Source organism: Bos indicus x Bos taurus, chromosome 1, assembly GCF_003369695.1.
Source record: "Bos indicus x Bos taurus breed Angus x Brahman F1 hybrid chromosome 1, Bos_hybrid_MaternalHap_v2.0, whole genome shotgun sequence".
NCBI classification, from domain to species: domain Eukaryota; kingdom Metazoa; phylum Chordata; class Mammalia; order Artiodactyla; family Bovidae; genus Bos; species Bos indicus x Bos taurus.
In genome coordinates this window covers 97,959,860-97,973,712 of record NC_040076.1, presented here as the reverse complement: position 1 = coordinate 97,973,712, position 13,853 = coordinate 97,959,860, and the positions used below count along the sequence as shown (strand labels likewise).

Sequence of the window (13,853 nt, the reverse complement as noted above, 5' to 3'; positions counted from 1 at the left end):
AACAGCCATAATATTAATTCATAAAAGAATGTAGCAGCTTTTTATTGGATTACTTCCCCACCCCCTTGGTAAATTAACATTTGCAGACATTCAAACAGATGTCTTAAATACACATCGTTATTAACATGAAAATGTGGTATTTTTGTAAATTAAAATCAGATTCTGAACTGCTCAGGAGAGATCCTGACTCATAACTCTTTTTCAAACAAGAAAACTAGGTCTTAAAAACCAAATTAAGTAATCCTTCCACACACTAGGCAGCGGTGGGTGTGTTAGGTTAAATTCCAAATGACACAGAGTTTTGTTTTGTTTTGTTTGTTCATAAAGTTTGATGATTAAAAAAAAAAAAGATTCATTTCAGAGTAGTATTTGCATCACCTCCCAAGTTCCTTCTGCCTACCTGTTGTTCCTTGATTTAGGAAGGAATTGAGTTTTTGTTTACTCATGTTGAAACTCTGTCAAAAGAATTAATTGTAAAATTGACATATGTTTTCCTTTATCTCGTATTTTAAATGCAACTAGTTAATTAAGATGAGAGCTAGACCATGCCTAAATCTATCTTCATTATCCAAGAAAGAAAATTAAAATAAACATGCACTGCTTGTGGAATATTTAGGGTGAATCTCTAACCCAGCAAAAAGAATTTTGAGACCAGAAAGAAACGTTTAACAAAATTTTGCTCACAGACTTAGAATCTGCTCTAGGTGTCTGTATCTTTGTATTTATATTGCTGTCTCTAATTTTTTCTGCCTTCCAGCTTTCCACTTTCTGCTTTGGGCTTTCTTTTCCATATGCTTAATACCTGGTGTCTTTCTACATGGTACTGCAGAATAAGGAATGAGAACTTAGAAATTCACCTCTGCCATTTTCCAGGGGTCTAACATTTGAGAAGTTCCCTTAAGACATTCAAACCTTAGTTCATCTCTTTCCAGAATGAGAAAGCTTACCTCACCAGCATTCCTACCTCACAGGTGTTTGTTAGACCCAATTAAGATATATTAGGAACCCATTTTGAAAAATGGCATAGAGCTAGATGAATGTTATTATTGCAAAGTTAAGTTTCTCTGGTCCTTAAACGTTGGTAAATTGAGTTATTTCCCAGTCTTGCCTGACTGCCTAAGAAATGTGAAACCATCTTCTGTTTCCATGGGCTGGGCTTGGCTTTCTTCCCAAGCTCACAATCCTTCAGAAACAGAACCTGTTAATTCTCTGCTAAGTCTCTGCTGGATATCAGACTAAGACAAAATATGCAGGTTGGGGTGTGATTTTGGAAGGGAGACTTTTTTTAGTCCATATTTTATTGTTTCAATAAAGCTAACACTTTTTAATTCCTTTTCTTCATTTATTTACTGATTGTGATCACAATGCAATTCAAGTTAAAGGTAGTTATAACCCTTTAGTACATATAGCAGGATCCTCCATGAGATCTATAATCCTTTCAACATATGTTAAGAGATGAAAAAATTGAATTTAACGTCATTTCATTTTCAGCAACATAAGCACAAGTAATTGTGTTTTCAACCTAAAGGCAAATTTCATATATTGTGTTTTCTGGGTAAGTGTTGCCTTTTTCTGACCTCAAGACAACTAATCCATTTTCCTCGTGTCCCTCACAAAGCGCTACTATAAGCTGTATCAAATAATCTAATTTTGAGAAGGCATTTTGAAAATATCAGTTGCTGTCCTGTCTTCTCATCTGTTTGATTTTGTCACTGACTTTCTTAACACTCTTCAGCCTCCTCCTGTTTCCCATTAAAGTCCTTACTTTCTTATATAACATTCTAAGCATGGGAAAAAGATACCAATGGTTAACCAGAATTCTTTACAAGCCTATCATTATCTTATTGAATTCCAAGAAATAGTAGTAAAAAGACTGACTGAAATGCATATTTGAATTGGTATTGTTTTTATTTTCCCCCTCACAGAATGCAGGTCAGGCCAATACGGACCCAACTGCTCTCTGAAGTGCCGGTGCACCCACACAGCTCACTGTGACCCTCTTAATGGGCACTGCAATTGCCCCCCAAAGAGAATGGGTCCAACCTGTGAGGAAGATGGTTTGGATGATCCTCAGTAACCAAATGCTAACAGCTTTTCAGCGGATGAATAGAATTTTGCTGAGGTTCACCCATGGTTCATCATCTTAACTTTGGCAGAGAAATGTACTTACTCAACCATCTTCGGCCCAGCCTCGCCTGTTGTGAGGTGAAAGACAGGACGTCTCAACTTTATGGCCTCCAAGCACAAGTTCCACTCTCTAGCCTACCCTTCCCAACTCGCTGAAGAACATGCCCAAGAAAAAGAGAATGTTTTTTTAAGGTCCCAAATTGTAGTAACATTTTGGACTAATAAATGAAACTCTTTTTTTTATATGCACAGGAGGTATTTAAATTTGGAAGTAAGAACTGCTTTTCAGTTCAGGTTGGACTGCACTGAAATATTCACACCTATTCACTGAAGACCTCAGTGACCATTAAGTAGCTGGATCCTCTTTAGAAATGTCTAGAATTTCATCTATTTATTCTCAGTATCCTGCTTCACAGCTAAGTCAGCTTCAGATTGTTAATGTATTGTATTTCAAACATGACTTTTGGTGTGGGAGGCTATTAAGACTTTAGCCACATAAAGATCAGGGTTAAAGTATGACGTGCAGACTTACAATGAATCATCAAAATGTTTAATGGTGTTCTCCTCATCACTGGTCAGCAGACAGGAAGAAAAAGTGAGTACAACTGATCAAGGGAAGTGCTTAGCCTGCTCCACAGATTACCCATGGAGTAGGACCTGATTGGAAGTAAGCTTTTAATCCACACTGTAATCTTGACTCAAGCTGTTCATCATTTAGGTTGGTTCTATAACATGTGTAAGCATGAGCCATGTGATGAGCCCCAGAGAGACATATCAATAAATATGATTATATTCTTGCTCTCAACTGGTTTATAAGAGTTTAAAATTTCAGATGACTGCTTAATTCACTTTAAATAACAATAATTTTCTTGATTAGAAATGTTGTTATTCATGTTATCTAATAGGATAAACAGAGAATACTGAAATTACATAACTATATATTTGACTTAAAACAATATGTACACAATATAGTATTTAAAGCTCTTAAATAAAATTTTAAATAAAATATTTAAAACTTTAAAATAAAATCTGAAGAAAGATTTGACAGAGATTTACGAAAAATGTTTGGTGTATCAATTCACTAGTTTCTGATCGTTACTTAACATTTATCTTCCTATATCTCAGCACACTTGACAGAGATATATCATATCTACAATAGACAGCCATGTCAAATTTACTGTTATTAAATAATATGAAAGATATAATTAGATAACATCCTCAAGGATTGCGTCTAAATTTGCTTTGGTCTTAAAAGAGTTACAATCAACTTATCCTTTTTTAGTCTCCATCTATAGTATTTGAAATTAAAGTTTTATGTTTACAATTAAAGTCATTTTAACTATTTTTATCCAGTCAATTGAAAACTATGCCTTATTCCGAATATTTGACCATTTTCCTTACCTTTTATTTTTTAAACTTCTCTCAGCTTTCCTCATCTTACCTGCAAAGAGTATAAGCAGGCTTCTTTCTCACACTGCCATCTACCACTGAACTCCCTTCATTTCAAGACTTACAAAAACAGTGACTGCAAACAGGGGAGAAAAGCAAGATACCAGATTTCTCTTCCTTACTAGAGATTTTATCACTTAGTAAGACACAAAATAATTTGGCAGGAAAAAAGAAAAATAAGAGATTTCTTTAGGTTGAGTTTTTTCTTATGTATTACTTGAAAGAGAAAGTGAAAGTCTCTCAGGCCGATCCTTTGCGACCCCATGGACTGTACAGTCCGTGGAATTTTCCAGGCCAGAATATTGGAATGGGTAGCCTTTCCCTTCTCCAGGGAATCTTCCCAACTCAGGGACTGAACTCAGGTCCAGATTGTTTACCAGCTGAGTCACAAGGGAAGCCCTCTGCATTGCTTAAGTCTTTATAAATGAGAAGCCATATATAAAATGTCAAGCACAATTCATGGCAAATGGCAGATAGTCCATATATGATCTCTTTTGTCTCCTTTTCCACCCCAAGCTCTAAAACTAATTATGAGAGTAGGAAAGCAGAGTCATTGCATGAATCACTAGTCACATAGTCATGTGACCCTTTAGACAAACTGTGTTTGGCTTTCATAGCTCTACCATTCAACAGGAATCAGTGCAAGTTACCATAGCCCCTTTTCTTTACAAAATTTTTATAGATTTCCCTTTCATATCAAAAAGGAAAATAGAAAAATATTTAAAACCCAGAAGGTTTCCATTTTACTTTTAGTCACCTTGAAAAATCTTAAGTGGGACCCTACAAAAAGTTAATAGTCATGTGGTAAATCATCTGTTCTAAAAATATTCTGGTTTTTTCTCTTTGAGGACACTAACAGATGTCTAAAAATCATTTAGGCAATGACATTTCATTCATGGACCAGCATATAATAAACGTTAATCTTAATTTAACAGATGGAAAAGTATAAGATAGAATTTCCTTATAAAATCATGTAACAGAATTAAAAAACTCATTTTTAAATCACTGGCATGTTAAAATGCTTCCAATCAAGAAGATAGTCTACAATGACCCACACTTCTGAATAAATATAGCATACTTTTTACTTCTGTAAGGGTTTACCTGAGCTTTCTACTTGTCAACAGCTACTGAGGTATAGTGAAGTATAATTTGGCTACCAAGAAATACTTTGCACAAAAGTTTTAAATTCAACTATTGTTTAAAGTGAAGCATGATTCAATAGACATGTCTTTTTAAAACTAAAGTTCAATGTCAAATTAGAATCATTGTCATTGGGTAGAAACACTTTTTATTATTCCTTCTGCTTCTCCCTATATAATCTGCTCTTTGAATGTGGAAATGCTGACCCCAAAAGAAATTCGTCCACCCATAATACCTCTTTCAAAGGTGCCTATGTTGTTATGTTTCAGTCTCTCATTTGAAATACAAGAGCAGAGTGGGGATTACTATGCTTTTCTGCAATAATATAGCTCAAGTTTAAAGAAAAGTGAGCAGATGTATGGAAGTGTGCTGGCTAATTTGGAGTTTTAATCTAAAAAGCCTGGGATATACCATTTCAGTTTAACACCTAACTTTCCTCTTGCTCTTTCTAACTTCTACATTCATTTATTGAGTTTTCCAGATGAGACAGCTATTTGACACAGGTTAAATTATTTTTAGAGAACTTGGAAATCATTCCAAGAGTTAGTGGCAAGAATGGCATTTCCTTTGTTAGAAATAGCAAAGAGGGTTTGGCTTCTCCTGGGCCTCTTTCACCTTGGTTTCTCCAAGACCTGGTAATACAGATGTAGCAAGAATTTAAAAAAGCATTTTGATGAAGTGAACAAATAATAGCAACTGTCTACACTCTAGGAGTTATGTATTCAATTCAGTTGAAATAACTTTTCATGGTTCTATAACAGAAAAAAAAATCCAAGTAGCTGAGTTTTTAAATTAGATTTCAAAGTGATTCCAAAGTTTTGACTCTTTTGCTAATCATGAGGAAACTATGTCCTACTTTCTCTGCTTATGTTTTAGTTTTCCTAAATCAAAACACAAAAAACAATAATTAAGGTCAAAGAAATCTGTTTAAAAGCAGTAGATATCTCTTTTCTATACTTTTACAAATACTGACACACTCTTTCATCTCTAAAAGCTTTGTCAGGATTATAGGAAACACTATTTAATAATTCTTATTTTTATATTTATGTGCAAATAGCTTAAAATTTGAAGAAAATTAATTCAAATGGCAAATATTAACATTTTTATTTATATTCTTCCACTGGATATCTTAAAAATATGTAAAGTTTCATAATGCCTCTACTTGAAAAGACTATAAGAATATCTATGAAATATAACTTTATTGCTCAGACCTCATGAGAAAAGTTCAACAGTGGTCCATCAGACAAAAAGATTCATGTGAATAATTGGATGTTAAGTGCTTAAGTGTTGACAATATCAGTCTCTTGAAATGGAGAACATTGGTTTGTAAATAAAATTCCATACGTAAGACTTGGATGAATTTGGTAGCTAAGTTTAACATATATTTGATGAATAATCAAACTTGTAACTGGTTAGATATATAATCCATTGGTAATATTTGAAATCGTTTATTGACTGAAAAATGGCCTTCATTAGTGTTGCTTTTTAACTATTACCTAAAAAGCAATTTTCTGTATTTTTAACTTTTGTCTGAATTTATTAATACACTGAGAGATATTAATATTTATTGTTTACAACACTAGGTACTATTGAAAGCATGAAAAAATAGTGGTGAACAAGATGGATGTATTCCCTGCCCTCATAAATTTACAGTCTAGTATAAGACATTAGCCAAGGAGAACTATGTTTTTAAACATTCTTAGCTTTGCAGTGAGTTTTAGAGTTCATTAATCCTTTCCTAAGTCTATTTCTCATAAATTTGTTAATGCTTCTATATTAACACACACTTTGATAAATCAAATATATCCTACTTAACTTTAAAAAATCCACACACAAGATTTTACTCTTAATGTCACTACAGGAAATGAAATATTTTTAAAAAACGTGTGAAATACCATTTACATTTATAGAAAACTCTATTATTTTTTTGTAATGTAAAAAGGAAGTCCACTTTCAAATCTATTCTTGTAGTTCTAGTGGCATGGAGATTTAGGTAGTGGAAGTAGAAAAAAAAAGAAAATATTTCTCTTATTCTGAAACCAATATGTTCTTTCACCATCCACTACTGCCTTCTCTTTTGGTCAAGATAAGTGTTTCCCAGTGAGAGAGGAGAGTTTGCAGACATTTTTAAGAATCTGATTTTATAATAAGGTGTAATTCTCTCAAGTATTAAAAAAAAATCTTGCTATTTTAATGATGTCTGAAAATAAGATTAGATTATTTCTTTTTTCAATTGTCGTAAAAGACATATAACGTAAAATTTACCATTTTACCAATTTTTAAGTATCTAATTCAGTGGTATTAAGAACATTCACATTGTTATGCTACAATCACCAAGGATTATTTCTTTTTTTATAGGAAGAACTTCTTGATTCCAGTTGAATAATATGTAGAGTCCTCAGTATAAATTATTAGTCTACTTGAATGCTTAATCATATATTGCCTGCACTTTTGAAGTTTTTCATATGTTTGTGAATGCTTTGATTATTTGAAAATATGCTTTCTATAATAGTTTCTTCCTTCACTAGATGTTTCTGAAAACAAAGACATTCTTCTTATTTAAACAATTATGCTTTTCTTAAGGATCATGCAATAAGAAAAGCAGCCATTGTTTGCTACATGTGTCACAGTTGTAGCTTATCCATTTTTTCATGTTTCTAAACGTACTGAAGAAAAATCCAAAAATAAGCACATTCATTGCTCTATGAAATATTAATCCAACTTGTAATTCTGTTTAAACAACCCTCGTGAATTTCCTGTTTGTACTCTTTTCTTCAATATCTCTACCCATGACTCCACTCTGGCCTTGACTCAGTCACAGTATCAAGGCCATAGTACAAAGGCTCTCAAAGCCTTGTTGTCTCAAACAATACGTATTCCATGAAATTAGAAAAGAATAGTGTTTAATAAGAGAAGGGAGATGGAGAGGAGACTTGTGGGAGTGTTATAGTCAGAACAACACTACGACTTGAAAACTCAGGGTTAAACATGGATTAAATAATATACTTCACTGAAATACTTGTTTGGAGTGCTAATATGGATTTGTGAATTTCAAATAGGAAGACACAGTATGCAAAAAATTCCAAATTGTTTAGGTAGTTTTTGTTTTGTTTTTTTTTTTTTGGAGGAGAATTTTGAAAAACAAGTGTCCCAGGAAACATTTTTTGTGGAAAATGGGAGTAAATGTATACTTGAGTCTTCAAAAACATACTTGGTCTGGATATCCTGATCACACCTTTTTATGGCGCTTCTAGTAACTGCCTGAGAGGATTCTAAGCAAGACCTATATTAATTTATAGTTTCCCACAAATTTGCCCTGAGTCAGTAAGTTTTTCTCAAAATGGAACTTTGAAATGCAAAGTAAAATGTTGAAACTCTCAAGAGATCTGCTTTTCTTTTTGTCTTAATATGAGAAATTGAGTAAATTGTTTTTAAATATTCAGGACAATTAGGAAGTTGTGAAATAAATTATATTCTTGTTGTTTTCTTTAATTTTTTTTTTACTGAAGGATAATTGCTTTACAGAATTTTGTTGTTTTCTGTCAAACCTCAACATGAATCAGCCATAGGTATACAAATATATTCTTTTTAAATGAAATATTATAAAAGGCATACAGAAATGTGTGTTAGAAAAATAAAAGACTAAAGTTTTGCTAACATCTGGGCATTTTATAGTAGTTTTATATACCATATTTTGAACAACCCATGGGGATTATTTAAATGCATTAAAAATTCCAAAGCAAGAATGTTTAATAGCACACTGGAATGAATGTAATTTCTTTTTGAGAATTGCTAAATGGTTGCATAAGTTGTTGTCACGTCATAATTGAAGTATGTGGATTCTGGTGATATTAGAGTTATTATGATCTATTATTTACTAATGATGGTTATATCACTTATTAAATGTTTAACATAAATTATCTCTAGTTCTACACACACACACACACACACCTATTTATGTTGATAGTGGTTCAAGTTTGTGGAGAATTTCCTTTTGGATTATATATTTTAGACATTTTCTGTTAAAACTCCATTAAAAATTTCAAGTTATTAAAAATAAATGTATAAGCTGTAGCATTCAGAAATATCATCTTCCTTACTTTTAAACAATTCCAATTCTATGTGACATATATATTTAAATTAATAATTAATAAATTGCAATCCCCTAAGAGTAATGATTCATATTATATCAAGCTAAACTACATTCTCTATTGGTTATTTGAGATACAGTAAACCTGGACTGTGAAGAAGGCTGAGCGCCGAAGAATTGATGCTTTTGATCTGTGGTGTTGGAGAAGACTCTTGAGAGTCCCTTGGACTGCAAGGAGATCCAACCGGTCCATTCTGAAGGAGATCAGCCCTGGGTGTTCTTTGGAAGGAGTGATGCTAAAGCTGAAACTCCAATACTTTGGCCACCTCATGCGAAGAGTTGACTCATTGGAAAAGACTCATGCTGAGAGGGATTGGGGGCAGGAGGAGAAGGGGACGACAGGATGAGATGGCTGGATGGCATCACCAACTCGATGGACATGAGTTTGAGTGAACTCTGGGAGTTAGTGATGGACAGGGAGGCCTGGTGTGCTGCGATTTATGGGGTCACAAAGGGTCAGACACGACTGAGCGACTGAACTGAACTGAACCTAGCTATATTATGTGTTAGGTAACCAAACAAAACAAGGAAGGGATATTTACAAAATAGAGAATTCTATATACTTGGAATCATAGAAGAACAGAATTAGAAAAGACCTTAAAGAGGCTACTCTAGTCTTTTTTTTGGGTGGCGGGGGAATGAAACCAAGAATCACAGGATGAAGACTTTTTCATCTCTTATCTCCTGTCTTATGTCTTTCATCTTTTGCCTTTTGATTCTGCCTTTTCCAAGACATATGAAAAATTCTTCTGACTTAGGAAGGTCACTGAACTTTGCTTTACAGAAATCCCTTTGAATTCTAGCTTTCGTGTCATAGACCTTCCAAACTTTCAGTGGCACGATTTAGTAGTTATGCTTGCTCTATCTGGGAACAGTACTTTTATACAGATATAAAGAATTGAAGCCAGAGGTCTAGGGCCCTACACTGATTTCACTGCCTTCTGAATTTTAAACATCTTTATATCTTCTTTGGCGTATATTATTCAAATATCCTATATGTTAAAAAAACAGTTTCAGTTCAGTTCACTTCAGTTGCTCAGTCAAGTCTGACTCTTTGATATTCCATGGACTGCAGCATGCCAGGCTTCCCTGTCTGTCACCAAATCCCGGAGCTTGCTCAAACTCATGTCCACAGAGTCAATGATGCCATCCAACCATCTCATCCTTTGTTGTCCCCTTCTCCTCCTGACTTCAATCTTTCACAGCATCAGGGTCTTTTCAAATGAGTCAGTTCTTTGCATCAGGTGGCCAAGCTATTGGAGTTTCAGCTTCAGCATCAATCCTTCCAATGAATATTCAGGACTGATTTCCTTTAGGATTGACTGGCTGGATTTCCTTGCAGGCCAAGGGACTCTCAAGAGTCTTCTCCAACACCACAGTTCAAAAGCATCAATTCTTTGGTGCTCAGCTCTCTTTATAGTCCAACTCTCACACCCATACATGACTGGAAAAAACATAGCTTTGACTAGATGGACCTTTGTTGGCAAAGTAATGTCTCTGCTTTTTAATATGCTGTCTAGGTTAGTCATAGTTTTTCTTCCAAGGAGTAAGCGTCTTTTAATTTCATGGCTGCAATCACCATCTGCAGTGATTTTGGAGTCCCCAAAAGTAAAGTGTGCTGCTGTTTCCACTGTTTCCCCATCTATTTGCCATGAAGTGATGGGACCAGATGCCATGATGTTAGTTTTTTGAATGTTGAGTTTTAAGCCAACTTTTTCACTCTTCTCTTTCACTTTCATCAAGAGGCTCTTTAGTTCTTCTTCGCTTTCTGCCATAAGGGTGGTGTCATCTGCATATCTGAGGTTATTGATATTTCTCCTGGCAATCTTGATTCCAGCTTGTGCTTCCTCCAGCCTGACATTTCACATGATGTTCTCTGCATATAAGTTGAATAAGCAGGGTGACAGTATATAGCCTTGACATACACTTTTCCTAAATTGGAAACAGTCTGTTGTTCCATGTTCAGTTCTAACTGTTGCTTCTTGACCTGCAGACGGGTTTCTCAGGAGGCAGGTCAGGTGGTCTAGTATTCCCATCTCTTTCAGAATTTTCCAGTTTGTTGTGATCCACAGAGTCAAAGGCTTTGGGGTAGTCAATAAAGCAGAAGTTGATGTTTTCCTGGAACTCTCTTGCTTTTTTGATGATCCAACAGATGTTGGCAATTTGATCTCTGGTTCCTCTGCCTTTTCTAAATTCAGCGTGAACAACTGAAAGTTCTCGGTTCATGTATTGCTGACACCTGGCTTGGAGAATTTTGAGCATTACTTTGCAAGTGTGTGAGATGAGTGCAATTGTGCAGTAGTTTGAACATTCTTTGTCATTGCCTTTTTGGGATTGGAATGAAAACTGAACTTTTGCAGTCCTGTGGCCACTACTGACTTTTCCAAATTTGCTGACGTATTGAGTGTAGCACTTTCACAGCATCATCTTTTAGGATTTGAAATGGCTCCACTGGAATTCCATCACCTCCACTAGCTTTGTTTGTAGTGATGATTCCTAAGGCCCACTTGACTTCCCATCCAGGATGTCTGGCTCTAGGTGAGTGATCACACCATCGTGGTTATCTGGGCCATAAAGTTCTTTTTTGTTAGTTCTTCTGTGTATTCTTTCCACCTCTTCTTAGTATCTTCTGCTCTGTTAGGTTCATATCATTTCTGTCCTTTATTGTGCCCATCTTGCAAGAAATATTCCCTTGGTATCTCTCATTGGGAACCCCCAGGGAATTTGACACTGGAGGCCAGTGGGATTTGATTACAGAACTACACAGGGCTGGGGAAACACTCTTGGTGGACACCAACAAAACCTTCTGTGCCCCAGGACCCAGAAGAAAGGAGCAGTGGTCCCACAAGAGACTGACCCAGACGTGCCTGTGAGTGTCCAGGAGTCTCCTGTAGAGGCAAGGGTGGACAGTGGCCTGCTGCAGGGTCAGGGGCACTGAATACAACAGTGCATGCACATGTCCTTTTGAAGGAAGTCACCATTATCTTCATTACCCCTACCATAGTTTGGTCTCAGGTCAAAAAACAGGGAGAGAACACAGCCCCACCAATCAACAGAAAGTTGGATTAAAGATTTACTGAGCTTGGCCCCACCCATAAGAACAAGACCCAGTTTCCCCCACAATCAGTCTCTCCCATCAGGAAGTTTCCATAAGCCTCTTATCCTTATCCTTCAGAGGGCAGACAGACTGAAAACCACAATCACAGAAAACTAATCAAAGTGATCACGTGGACCACAGCCTTGTCTAACTCAAGGAAACTATGAGCCATGCCCTGTAGGGCCACCCAAGACAAATGGGTCATAGTGGAGAGTTCTGACAGAACATGGTCCACTGGAAAAGGGAATGGCAAATCACTTCAGTATTCTTGCCTTGAGAACCCCATGAACAGTGTGAAAAGGCAAAAAGATAGGACACTGAAAGATGCACTCCCCAGGTTGGTAGGTGCCCAATATGCTACTGGAGAAGAGTGGAGAAATAACTCCAGAAAGAATGAAGAGACAAAGCCAAAGGGAAAACAATGCCCAGTTATGGATGTGACTGGTGATGGAAGTAAAGTCTGATGCTGTAAAGAATAATACTGCATAGGAACCTGGAATATTAGGTCCATGAATCAAGGTAAATTGGAAGTGGTCAAACAGGAGATGATGGCAAGAGTGAACATTGACATTTTAGGAATCAGTGCACTAAAATGGACTGGAATGGGTGAATTTAATTCAGATGACCATTATATCTACTACTGTGTGCAAGAATCCCTTAGAAGAAATGGAGTATTCCTCATAGTCAACAAAAGAGTCCAAAATGCAGTACTTGGGTGAAGTCACAAAAACAATAGAATTGTCTGTTTGTTTCGAAGGCAAACCATTCAGTATGGCAGTAATCCAAGTCTATGCCCCAACCACTAATGCCAAAGAAGCTTAAGTAGAACCGTTCGATGAAGACATACAAGACCTTCTAGAACTAACATGCCAAAAAGATGTCCTTTTCATTATGGACGACTGGAATGCAAAAGTAGGAAGTCAAGAGATACCTGGAGTAACAGGCAAGTTTGGCCTTGGAGTACAAAATGAAGCAGGGCAAAAGCTAACAGAGTTTTGCCAAGAAAATGCACTGGTCATAGCAAACACCCTTTTCCAACAATACAACAGATGATTCTACACATGGGCATCACCAGATGGTCAATACTGATATCAGATTGATTATTTTCTTTGCAGCTGAAGATGGAGAAGCTCTACACAGTCAGCAAAAACAAGACCGGAAACTGACTGTGGCTCAGCTCATGAACTCCTTATTGCCAAATTCAGGCCTAAATTGAAAAATGTAGGGAAAACCAGTAGACCATTCAGGTATGACCCAAGTCAAATCCCTTACGATTATACAGTGGAAGTGACAAATAGAATCAAGGACTTAGATCTGAAAGAGTGCTGAAGAACTATGGATGGAGGTTTGTGACATTGTACAGGAGGCAGGGATCAAGACCATCCCCAAGAAAAAGAAATGCAAAAAGGCAAAATGGTTGTCTGAGGAGTCCTTACAAATAGCTGAGAAATTAAGGGAAGCAAAAGGCAAAGGAGAAAAGGAAAGATATACCCATTTGAATGCAGAGTTCCAAAGAATAGCAAGGAGAGAAATGAAAGCCTTCCTCAGTGATCAATGCAAAGAAATAGAGAAAACAATAGAATGGGAAAGACTAGCGATCTCTTCAAAAAAATTAGATACCAAGGGAACATTTCATGCAAAAAACAGTTTAACCTACAAATAACAAGCATAATTTGCCATAGTTTTCTATTTATGTAATGAAAAGCCCAATTTCTTTATTCAAATCACACAGACATTTAAGTTTAAATATGTAATTCTTTTAAGTTTATGTAAGTACCAAAGAAAACTCTGAGAACCATTATTAGTAATACCTCCATTTGTAGCCATAAGGAAAAATATCTTCTTTCCATTAGTGTGAGAGCACTTGAAATGGAAACCCTGTTGATAACA

General features: G+C 35.8%; 1 protein-coding gene across 7 annotated transcripts in view; it reads left to right on the top strand.

The window, feature by feature from the left end:
• The window catches only part of LOC113892654 (EGF-like and EMI domain-containing protein 1), a 687,432-nt gene extending 684,254 nt beyond the window's left edge, over window positions 1-3,178 (top strand). For 6 of the 7 annotated variants that reach the window (XM_027541793.1, XM_027541787.1, XM_027541803.1 and 3 more), the window contains one exon: window positions 1,926-3,178. In XM_027541793.1, coding sequence (XP_027397594.1) covers window positions 1,926-2,077 — 152 coding nt within the window. In that variant the 3' untranslated portion in view covers window positions 2,078-3,178. The remainder of the gene's footprint in view (window positions 1-1,925) is intronic. The other variant, XR_003511104.1, reaches the window with a different exon arrangement.
• The last annotated feature ends 10,675 nt before the right edge of the window (window positions 3,179-13,853 follow it).